This window comes from Acanthaster planci, linkage group LG11, assembly GCF_054643075.1.
Source record: "Acanthaster planci isolate LZ-2023a linkage group LG11, COTS_SCS, whole genome shotgun sequence".
NCBI classification, from domain to species: Eukaryota; Metazoa; Echinodermata; class Asteroidea; order Valvatida; family Acanthasteridae; genus Acanthaster; species Acanthaster planci.
The window spans coordinates 10,429,572-10,442,230 of NC_141787.1; the positions used below are offsets into that span (position 1 = coordinate 10,429,572).

The 12,659-nt window shown below is 43.1% G+C and overlaps 1 protein-coding gene across 1 annotated transcript; it reads left to right on the forward strand.

Annotated features, from left to right (window-relative positions):
- The first annotated feature begins 3,614 nt into the window (after positions 1 to 3,614).
- Positions 3,615 to 6,214, forward strand: LOC147797461 (uncharacterized). Its single transcript, XM_087143438.1, has 3 exons — positions 3,615 to 3,876; positions 4,601 to 4,860; positions 5,211 to 6,214. Exons 1-3 carry the CDS (start codon positions 3,735 to 3,737, stop codon positions 5,754 to 5,756), a joined length of 948 nt encoding a protein of 315 aa, XP_086999564.1. The 5' UTR covers positions 3,615 to 3,734; the 3' UTR covers positions 5,757 to 6,214.
- Positions 6,215 to 12,659: the final 6,445 nt, after the last annotated feature.

Genomic DNA, 12,659 nt, shown 5'->3' on the forward strand with positions numbered 1-12,659 from the left:
CATATCCCCGTTCATACGCTATATACTTATATCAAGTGTAAAACTTCTTGACGATTTACTGTATGTTGTCCTCACAGGTGGTAAGGTGTTACTTTCTCTGAATCGGAGTATTGCCCCTAGTTGATCCAGTAGCATGGTCCCGCATAAAGAAAAGGCAAGCAAAACCTCTCAAGATAACTCTCATCGTGTTTGAATTTGACAACACTTTCGGTTTCAATGCGACTGTGCTGGTTTTTTTTTTCATGACAAAGTTAAGGACAGCAACATTGTACATCGCATGACCTTCGCCAACGATTTCCAATTAAAGGGCCTTCCACAAATATAGCTGCAGGGAGAAGACGAAATTTATCCAGTAATGGCAGAGTTCATAACTTTCACACATGCCGGTTCGTAGTTAGTCAAATCATGGTGATCTCAAGTGATGATAAAATGAAACGAGTAAAGTCGGAGTGGTCATGGCTTCCACATTAGTGACCACGCATGTGCAAGGGCGTTACAGGGGAGCCTAAGTTCTCGGATACCCCTCCCCACGTTTCATAATTTCCACAGTCTTCGGGTTTGTGGAAATATTATCTATGACAGTTGCACTCGCGTCCAAGATATCATCATCCCCTACCCGCACTCCTTTCTAAACTCAAGTCTCGATATTTCAGAAGAAGTGATAACTGTTCACACCTCATCCAGAAAGTTTATCCTCCGAGAAGAGTTTTAAATCCTTTTTCGTAGATGCCGTGTCCACAGAGAAAGTCGGCTTAGTGGTTTCAAGGTGTGAACGATCATTACGGTGGCACGTGTTGGTCTGGGGTCTAGCGGCAAAATGGTGAGTTCTTTTAAAACGGGAACAAGAAAAGTTATCACCGGTTTTAAGGGCCTTGTATCGACACTGTTTAAGGGTGAAGATGCACTTTCCAGAGCAAACATTGCTATTTTTGGAATATTTCCTGTTGAAAACCTAAAACATTTTCAGGGTTGCATAAATTAAAGGACAAATATGTCTGTTTTGAACAAACCCTCTTTTAGCAACTTCCATTTTTCTTTTCTTGATGTAGTATTTCAAAGGTTAAAAAGTGACGATAGAGTAGCCTCATGTCGTAGTGACTAGCCGTATTGAACAAGGCAATTATACGGATACAAATTATACGGATAATATTTCCAAGCAATGCCATCGGCAGGCGACAGGGCAATGCGAAGTTGGGTATCTGGCAAAGGAGGCGGGGGAGGGGGCATTGTCCCTCTTCGTACTGGCGTCGAAACGGGACAAGTGGGCACTTTTCCCCGAAAAAGGGAAAGATAAAAAGAATTTTTTTTTTAAAGAAATGAAAAAAAGGAAAGGGTACGAATCACCCCCCTCGCTTGAAAATACCTTAGAATTTGACCCGGAAGTTCCATGGTTAACTGTCTATCCACCTCCTGTCAAGGCCCATGCCCCACCCCAATCTTCTTTAGAAGAGAAGTGCATATCGTTATATATGAAACAACTGAACAGTCGTTTCCAAACCAAACCCTCCCTTGTTCCAATGTACTCAACACCTGCATCCCTTACAATCATGATATCCCACCCCAAATGTTTGGACCCCCTCGAAAATCAAAAATGATGAGTCACGTTCAACTTTTGAAGGCATTTCCATCTCCCCTGAATATCTCCAACTAACTATTAAACCTGATAATAAAACAAAATGAATCGACAAAAAAAGAAAGCAATAGAGAGTAGCCCCCTGGGGAAAACCGACATTGCCACTAGATCTTGTGTTAGTCACATTCAACATGAAACTTAGCGATCTCAAATTTTACTGTTTGCCTATAATTGATGCTAAAATCTCATAGCAAAGTGCTGTTTCAAGCGCCACAAATCTCAATAAGATAGCATTTGCACTGATGCCATAGGCTGTTCTGTATAGCTGAACAGAGTAAATAAAAAAGGCAAGTCCTAAACTTTTACGGAAGCTATTTGAAAACACGCAGGGCGGTATGGTAGTATTACTGACCCATGTGATTCCTGTCATGTTGGGTTAGGAGGTTACAATGGAGATGAGTACCCTACACTCTACAATTATTTATGGCACTAAGGCTGTTTGCGCTTATCATGACTCATACAATATCAAATTCGACAGAGACAGCCAGACACGACAGATAAGGCCAGGGGCAGATCAAAGATTTTCAAAAAGGGTGGGGCGTGATTCCACATTTTCCAAAAGGTAAGGGGCGTGAACAAAAGCAGTAATGGTGAAATGCCTGTACGGCGTGGTGTCCAGAGCCATTTTGGATTCTAGGCACTTCTGTGGTACAATGTCAGGTAGAGTGACACCTTCTCCCTCCCTCTTTTTCCTTTCTTTTTATTTAGATTTATTTTTGGTAAAAACGGGGGGGGGCATACCCCCATGCCCCCGCCCGTATCAGTGGCGTAACCACGGGGGGGCCTGGGGGCACGTGCCCCCCCCCCACAAATTTGGGGTTCCCCCCCCAAAAAAAAAACACGGATGAGTGGATATTAAACATGGCTAACAAAAAACTTGCCCCCCAAAACCACACCACTGAAAGCTGGTCCCCCCATAAGATGCTGGTGCCCCCTTTGTAACCCCCCCCTCCCCCTAGCAAAATCCTAGCGTCACCACTGCCCTGGATTGGCCCCAGAAAGCACGCCTGGACGCATGCTGGACAGACATTAGAGATAGAGACAAGTGAGAGAAGAGATTTTATGTATCTTTTTTATCAAGATTTTATCGAACTTTTGTTCCTTGTCCCAATTACGGGATTCTGAAACAAACGCTTAATAACCGTTCAGGTCCTGTAGTGCCACTGTTATTGCCAGGGAGGGTTACACCAACGAGAATTTCAACAAAACGATAACAACACGAACAGAATTTCAACAAATCAAAATTAAGTCTTCAAATTTCCAAAAAGAAGTTCAATAACTACATGATATAAGAAGTAAATTGCAGGTTAACAGAATGTAAAAGACATGGAAGAACTGCGATTAACACAAGAGTGATTTCTAAGCGTTATCTAATCGTTTGCTTCACATTTTTCTCTTCTTGCGTTTCCGTATACTGCAAAGCAAAAACTGTGTTCAAAGAATAAGCACTTTTCTAAACAGTTAATTGCTAGTTCGGAAACATAATGATTCGCTTCACAGGTTTAGAGTAATGATGAATAGTGGTTTGCCATTGAACGTTTAGGACTTGGAAGAGCTTCTAAGCATGTTTACAAAGTGTTAGCAAGATTGGGTTCAGTTGCTAAACACTTTTTTTAGTGTGTCAGACTACCGTGCAGTTTTACATTCCCTACTTCACCGGACCAAACTTCTTAATTGCGTGGGAAGGTATATACCCCCACACCCCCTGCCATCTGCCTATAGACACAAAGTCCCAATAGCCTGTTGTGGGCCAACCCGCGGCACTTTTGATTCCTTTGACATGTCCGAAGTGTCTTTAACCTGACCAATCAGGCAGGCGATTGGCGGTGCGTCACTTGGACACCCGCTTCATCTTGCCGACACCGATTCAATCGTCCAACCACTCTGGCCGCAGCGCGGCAGGTTCAATATCCGCGGGCTGCAACCTGTGTCAAAGCCTGCCGGCCATAATAGCCGCACGTATATAAGACCGAGCGGGCATGCTGGATCTTGCTTCATTCGATTCTCCTACTACGTCAGAGTGAGTGATACTTTCGCAGAACATCTTCAGAGCCAGAATTCGTCTTGTCCCAGTCACCTCTTCTTCGCTTGCCCGTGAGCCATGTCTTCCGCTGTGTTTCTTGAGGGGGCTGGCCGCCCAGACGTTGTTAGTAAAGCCCAGCAGCATCATGGAGAGACGACCGGCGAGCCCATAGCTCCTCTAATCCATTCCAGCGAGAGAGTTTTCGGCCTTGACAAATCAAGTAAGCAGAATCAGTTTTATTATCGAACAGTCCTTACAACTTCTCGCGCTATAAAGGTTAAGGTAGTCACGAAAATACTTCTTTTTGAAGTGTGCAACCAACTTGACAGAAATTATCGTGCCTTTATTGCTCGGGCGATTTAATCCTGTTCCTATTGCTAGGTCAAATCATGGAGGTAGGAAGAGAAGGTTATAACAGACATTGTCATTAATGAATTGTCTCAAACATCTTGCTGTTTGGATGTTTATTTGGCATTATCTTAAAGTGTCCAAAAACATGGCATATTTTATTTGGATTAAGCAACTTATCTTTTGCAAACATTTATAGACACAACGATTTCTACACTGTGGACTGAGCACAGTGATCTATGTTATTTCTTTTCGACAAATAACACCGTTAAATAAGAACTTAACTGCAGAATGACAGAAAGTACCGGTACAGGGCGTAGAAGAATATGCATGAAAACCTACAAACGAACACAAAAGTGTCTGTATGCTTAAACTACCATTTTGATTTACGTTTTTCCATGCTTGCCTTTCCATATAACTGCAAAGCAAAAACTTTTCTAAACACTTAATTGCTATAGCTGGTAAACATACGGACACATGCTAGAAATGATGATGAATAGTATTTTGCCATGGAATTGTTTTCAACTACTTTTTACTCCAACATTTAATCATTATCATCCAAAAACTATTTGAAATGTTTGTTCCCTCCACTCTAGCTCGTGCACCTTCGATCACCCCAACTACCATCACCAACCAGGTTCACCGAGTCACGGCAGAGGCTGCAACCGTCCATTCTCAGTCTGCAACTCGCTCGGCTAAGCGGCCCGCTGGCAGTGGTCGCCGCCGCGCCCGCACCAATTACACTCCGGAGCAGCTTAGTGGACTTGAAGCGCTCTTCGAAGAGACACAGTACCCGGGCATCGATGAGAGGGAGAGACTTGCTGATTCTGTGGATCTCTCTGAGGCGCGGGTTCAAGTAAGTTTCGTGATTAGAATTACAAGGAAAAATATTCCACAACAAGGGACGTTTATGGTATTTTCACATGACTTTCAAATTCTTACTTCTGTGCCTGTTTTGCAAGCTCAGTCACTTCATTTTTTGACAAGCCCTTGTTTGATTGTGAAGGTATGACTTAAAAGAGAAGTGGCAATTATTTATGTCAAACGCTAAGAAATGCAGTTTGCTGTTTAAAAAAAGCGTTGTTAGAAAGAGAAGATGAATGCTGCCAAGCTTTCGCCTATAAAAAGTCAACTTCCAAAATTTTTTGTTTTCTTTTCTTTGTTGGTTGGTACATGTTATTCATAATCCTATTTTGTCTTTATCAGGTTTGGTTTCAGAACCGAAGAGCTAGACTTCGCCGAAAAGAACGCGATTCCCAAGGCAGTGCTTCGTCCCCGGAATCGGCCTCAACGAAAGCCTCCGTCACCCCGATCAGACCAGTCAAAACCGCCAAGAATTCTAGCAGCAGGCCGTCAACCTCTTCGAGTGTTCAGAGCTCCTCCGGCTCGGTGTCCCCGCCAGCCACTTCCAAGGCTGTGGGTAACTCCTCGCACGTGTCGCCATCTCGGTACCTAGGTGCCTGCGCTCAGTCTTGCTACGTTCCCTCGACTCACTCCGGCGGACATCTCATCCAGTCTGGTGCCCAATACCTCAACGGGGCTTCCCGTGGCTACTACCCGTGGACAGCGTTGAGTGCCTTCCAGGCAGCACCATCCAGTTACCCTTATGGGTACATCTATCCCGCGGCCAGACCTTTCTACTTCGACTACACCCTGCCTCCGTCTGCCTCTTTGCCGATGACATCGATCCATGAGGTCACCGCTGGACTTGACTCATCTGCTGCCGTGACTTCGTTTTCCGATGTACTTTAAATATGTGAAGGCTGCGAGGCGCAGCATGATCTGTAAAAAATATTAAGTGTGTAAATGAAAGCACCAACTTTGAACTGTACATAGTTTCATAGCATTAAACGAATGAGCCTGGAAGATTTACATTTTTGGAAAAATGTTCATATACTTCATTTACATGTCCAAAAAGTCTAAAAAAAGAAAAAACTTAACCCTCAAGCTCCCCCAAATTACAACCTGCATAACGTGGCTTGTTTCAATGGGGTTTTATTAAGTTTTATACTGACTTCTTGCATACATGTAATTATACACCTAATTTCCCTTTTGTTTTGTAATGTCAACATCAGTTAAGCGTCGTGTAGAAATGAAATAAAACGTGGAAGACTGCTTTTAGTGAATAAGCTTTGACAGATTATTTTCCACATGTTTCGTAATTTTTTGTTTCTGCGTTTTGATTAAATTGCGAGAAAAGTGAATCAACACATCTTTCTCACTCACTTTGTCAGTCGACGTGTTTTTGTCGTATGTTAGTAATATACTTGGCATCTTTCTTTGCTGTATAGGTTGCTCGTTTCTTGGGTTTCTGATTCATTGAAGTTCTTGGAGAAGTCGCATCAATCTGCCAAGTTCAAGATTTTTCAATTACTTACCACACAAGGAAAAGATTCAGGAATAATTATTCGGATTACACAAGCAGTGGAGATTTTTCCAGAATATGTACGACGATTGAATCTGAAAACACTAAAAGGTTGTGAAAATTCAGGAGAAATGAGAATATAGATTTGCTGTTGGAGATGGACGGTTGTATAACGCGATTAATATTGCAAGGTCCTACAGATAGACTATTTGTATGCACGTTTGTTGCACAAGTATAACATCCTCCCCTCTGTATGGGAAACGTTTGACATCCCTTTGGAGGTTTGTGTGATGAAAAGTGCTCCCGCCTTTAATATTAATTGTCCTTGCTTTTCGGGATGGCCGAGGGCCATTTTTTGTCGTTTTTAGCGCCTACGAGTCATCCGTGATTACGATCTTGTGTGCCCTCCGTCTCCAAACGACCTGGCAGGCTAGGTGGTGTTGTAGGTGACTGGGCATTGCCGATGAGGGCGCTGTTATTACATGTTGCAGGCCCAATGACTATACCCAGCAAGAAATGAGACCGAGGGGTACCCCCCTAACATGTCCAATCCCTATACACATTCCAGACTATTGTTACTTGACACATCCCCCCCCAAGATGTCTGAAAGGAATTCCCCAGATTCCTGCGAGACAATGACCAACACAAAGCAGGGGGGGGGGTTCTCTCCGTCTCATACTTGCTGCATATGTATACGAATGACGGTACGAGAATTTCATTCTTCGCCCCTGACTTTTCTTTGATATTTTCACCGGGTTTCTCAAGTTGACTCCTGCACCGTACTATTCTTGGTCGTACAACTGAACAAAGGGACTGTGTGTGCAAGGAATGTGGACTATGCAGCTTGTAGGCCTACTGAGGCCTCTTCTGCGAGATGTACATGTTCATAATGGAAATACATGTACATTGAATTGTTTGTTTTAATTACATCATTTTGTCTGTGTCCCACTTACACCATTTTGCTGTCCCAGTTACCCCATGCATTCAGACAAATTGGACATAAATATTATTTAGGTCATCATATTTTTTCACATCCAATAAACTAAATTAATGACCCAAGTATGATCAGCATATAATATGAGAATATGAACAATCAGAACAAACATTGTCGTTCATGAAACAAACCATTGATCTCAAAACGGTATCCTAAGATGCGCTCCTTGTCCCACTTACCCATAACTAAATTTTAATAACAGGGAGTCACACGCTCCAATCGCAGACTGGAGGTAATCTGAGGTAATGACATCCAAAACGTCTTGGCCAGATCATTAGCATACAACAGAAAATAATCAAACTTTATGAGCAACATTTTCAAGGCGAGGTGATACAAATTCTGTGGGGGTGGGACTGTGAACGTTTCGCGACAGATACCCCTTCAAATAACAGTTGCCGAACAAACCAACAAAGTACACATTTTAACCCTCAGAAGAGGACCCCTTCCCCCAACTTCATTCGCACGCAGCGACTTGCCGCTCAAAATGGCATTTTCTAATTGTTAAAAAGGCATTGAATTTGATGTAAACCGGTATATATTCAGTCTAAACATAAGCAGCCTATTGAATTGCAAAACTGTGGGGTAGGGTGGGGGTTGGGACATCGACCTCTGTATGTGTGTGTGGGGGGGGGGAGCATGTGACAGTTTTGCACAAGAAGACAGGTACCTATATCATCAGTTTCAATGTAATCAAAGAATATTAGTAATTTATCTGTAAATGTCGATTTGGCCTAGTCAATTTGCACCTCAACAGAGGATGTAAAAAGGGAGAGGGTTGCAGAACATGTTCTTGAAACTAGGGGAGAGCCATAGAGATATCACTCTATTGGGAGAGCTTTGTGGCATGCACAATAAATACACAGGTAGAAACTGTTTCTGAGTGCATCATTTGTATTCTCAGAAAAGAAAACAAACAATAATCATCGAATAAAAAACACAAGTGCCGTGGAAACCATATTTCAAGAGAGATAAAAATGACAAGTAAAACCCCAAAAGCCTCCAAATTCAAAGACATGCTAAAGTGAAAAGACATTTTGTAAGGGTAAAATCTAAATTTCAAAACGCTGCAAAAGTGGAAAACAAAATGAGGAAAGCCAAAATCCACAAATCCAAACTATATGAACGTTTAAAGTGAATGTGGCTTAGGCTAAGTGCAAAATCCGGTTGTAAAAATATTCAAACGTAAAACAAGTAAATGCAAAAGCCACAGTTCAGAAGATGCGGGAGTGTCTCTCCTTCCAACTAGGGTTGATGTAGCAAAAGAGACGTATGTATTAAGTGCTGCCAGGTTTAGCATGTTGTAGGACACAGTGACAGGCACCCGTTTTGTTGTGCGTACATGCCATACAAGACGTATCAGGTCGACAGATTTTGTTGCTTGTAGAAAAAAATAATTGATGATTTCTGGCTTCTTGGTTGTTGGGTCGAAGGCCCTGTCGTGACGTTGTCGCAGAAGCAAAATGACGCTCCTTTTCGGCTTAGGAATGAAAAAACAAACAAGCAAAACAAACAACAAAGAAACAAAACACTCCAACAACTCAACAAACAAACAAATAATAGTAACATCCCCACTGAAGAGGAATACATGTACTGATGATTTCTCTTCTCTGATCTTGACGTTAATATTGGGTCAGATTTCTGTACTCCCCGCCGATTGGATTTCATATTCCCGGGTAAGTACCTCGCCAGCTCGAGACTCGTGAATGCAGGTGGGTGTTGGGTGCTGACGCAGGACACCGGTAGAGATTCAGACTTGGAGGCATTTAGCCGTAATCTTTCAGATGGTAACGTCACACAACCGGCCCCTCCACCGAGCGAGTGAACCGGGGTCGGAATCTGCGGTTCCTCTTGTAGGCTACTGAGCAGGATTGCCATTTTTTTAAACTTTTGCTTCTAGGTTGATTGCCGGACCCGTTTCTCCCTTGCCGAGATATGAGACGATGTTGAAGAAGTAGCGGGTCTCAACATTGACTACAGATCGACGTGGTTCGAATGGGGGCTGAGCCCCCCACCACCACAGTGAAAAAAATGAAACAGCAGTGGTTAAAGTTAAAACGTGACGTTACATGCGAAGGCTCTAGCCCCCCCTAAATGATCGACTGCTATTTAAGCTACTGCTCATCAGACCATCAGACGGTGGGTTCGAATCCCACTGATGACTTCTATTTTCCCAAAGCTTGCTGTCAGTCAGTAGCTATAAGAGACTCTAATTCCCTCCGCCAAATACCAACAGTGCCTTAGCCAACCGGGTAAGCTCTTCTGCTGGGACTGTCCGCGAAGTCCAGGTGAGTGCTTTAGCACAGGCTCGTGACGTATGGCCGACTCGGCGGCCAGGGCTTAGGGGCTTGTCTCGTTTCCTCCCTTGCATGGTCGCTCGAACCCTTTTGGGGGGTTAAATGGATGGGCAGGGAGGAAGTGTGGTGGGCCGGGAACCCCGAGATCCCAGAAGAGTCCTATATGGAAGCCGGTAACTGCGATTCCTAGCGAATTTCAGGAGTCCGTGCGCCTGAATGCTTGGTCAACACCACAACTTTTAGATTTTTCCCTCACCTATTTTTTTTTTATTTCGTGAGCGCAAAACTCCCAGGGCAATTTCTGGATTGAATACATGGATATTTTTTATTTATAATCTTAATTTCTTAAATGTTCGACAATAAAACCGATTTCAACTGTGTTCGGGTCCATTTCTGCCTAGTGATCTCAATGAAAAAAAAAAACCAGCGGAGTATCTGTATAGTGAATGTTTGTTATTGACGGTGTAAGAGAAATGGATCAAGGGGCGACACAGTCTGGCAACACTCGCCTCCTTATTTCGTTCATGGAAAAACATTTAGTACAATGTTGCTTGCTTTCAACTGCAGAATCACTTGATATCCTCAAAAGACATGCTTGTCCCGCTTGTATTTGATTAAACTTCTTGCGTCACTATAACAGATCACGCTAGGCAGATCTGCCCCCCGCAATACAAGCGCAAAACTGATCAAACAAAAGCAAAACAAACAAACAAACAACCCCTGTAGTTGTTTGATTTTCAACAACAGAAAATTACAGAGAATCCACTGGATGTCGAATCAGTAGAGATTTCGGTTTGACCCTAATCGCGCAGCAAAAGCTGTATACAGACTCTGTACTATCACGGCGCACTCCATTCAGTTATGTTTTTACCGCTATTTAACCCACGTTACATTTAATTTTGGCCCGGCCGAAACTTGATGTTGTCATTTATATCTAGTGCCTCACTGGCCCTAAATTTCATTTCAGTATTCGAGTTACAAAAACGGACACGGGAAAAAGTCACCCAAGTTAGTTGCTCAAAAATATGTCTCTTTTCCAACTCAGATAGAATACCACCAAAATTTACCTGCCATTTCTCAAAAGTTAACAAAAATCAGATACAAATATTGACCATTCCGTGTTTGCCTAGGTGCTGTGCAGGAAAACGGTATGACGAAACCCCGTCTTTGGAGTTACGATGAACTCCTGCAAAACAGTTGTGATTGCACACACACAGCATAAAGTTGGCGTATATCTTCCTTTTTCGTTAACTCGTGTACAATTTGTCTAAAATGTACCTTTTTATTCAACCGCCGGCCTTGAGAATCAAAAGCTTTACTTAACGCTGGCTTGTACACTGACTAACTTATGTGAAATGGCATAAATGATGACGTGATCTTGTAATTTATAAATAAAATGTCACTTGGATAAAGATGCATGACGGGTTGTCAAAGAACATATTAGATTTTGACAATCTAAATTTCCAACATTTTATATCAATGACAGCTACAATTAAATTGTTTTCACGTTAACCCTCATAATGCACCATTCTGTTTCAATTAACCTCACTTTCAACTTTTTTTTACTATTTTCAAAGGATGCTCTATTTAATGCCTGCTTTTTTTTTGACGGTAACGAGCCTTCCCTTATACAAGGACAGCAGCTATGCTTTCCCAATTAGGGTTGGGGCTAGGGTTAGGATAATAGGGTTGGTGTTAGAGTTAATAGGCTTAGGGTTAAGGAAAGGCTTAGGGTTACAGATAGGGTTAGGGGTAGGGTTAGGGATAGGGTAAGGGTTACAGATGGGTTAAGGGTAGGGTTAGGGTAAGGGATGGGATTAGGGATAGGGTTACGGATAGGGTTAGGGATAGGGTAAGGGATGGGGTTGTGGTTAGGGATGGGATTAGGGTTAGGGTTACAGATAGGGTTAGGTGTAGGATAGGGATAGCGTAAGGGCCACAGATAGGGTTAGGGTTACAGATAGGGGTAGGGTAAGGGATAGGGTAAGGGATGGGATTAGGGCTACAGATTTGGTTAGGGTTAAGGATAGGGTTAAGGTTAGGGATGGGGTAAGTGTTAGGGATGGGGTTGTGGTTAGGGTTTGATGGGATTAGGGTTAGGGTTACAGATAGGGTTAGGGGTAGGGTGAGGATAGGGTAAGGGTTACAGATCGGGTTAGGGGTAGGGTTACAGATAGGGTGAGGGGTAGGATAGGGTTAGGGTTAGGAATGGGATTAGGGTTAAGGTTACAGATAGGGTTAGGGGTAAGGTTAGGGTTACAGATAGGGGTAGGGTTAGGGATAGGGTTAGGGTTGCAAATAGGGTTAGGGGTAGTGTTAGGGTTACAGATAGGTTTGGGGGTAGGGTTAGGGATAGGGTAAGCGTTACAGATTGGGTTAGGGGTAGGGTTAGGGTTACAGATAGGGTTAGGGGCAGGGTTAGGGTTATAGATAAGGTTAGGGGTAGGGTTAGGGTTAAGGTAAGGGTTAGGGATGGGATTAGGGATAGGATAACAGATGGGTTAGGGGTAGGGTTAGGGATAGGGTCAGGGTTACAAATCGGGTTAGGGGTAGGGTTACAGATAGGATTAAGGGCAGGGTTAGGGTTAGGGTTAGGGATGTCATTAGGGATAGGGTTACAGATAGGGTTAGGGGTAGGGGTAGGGATAGGTCAAGGGTTAGGGTTAGGGTTAGGGATATATACCTTTGTTGTTAGGGTTAGGGACAGTAGGGTTAGGGGTATTCTTGGCGTTAGGGGTAAAATAGTGTGAGTGTTGGTAATTGGGTTAGAGGAAGGGGTAGTTTGGGCTATATATCCACATTAACGTTTGACACAACTGAAAATATGACAACTCAAGTCATCATATTAAAAATATGTTAAAGAAATGACAGGAACAGTTCTCACTTTTCAAGCACGCAACGAAGTTGCTGTAAAGAGGCTCGCTTGACAGGGCAAGGTATCTGGAGAACTACTAGTAAACCACGCATCAGATCCACCACACAACATAACATGCTATTCCTAT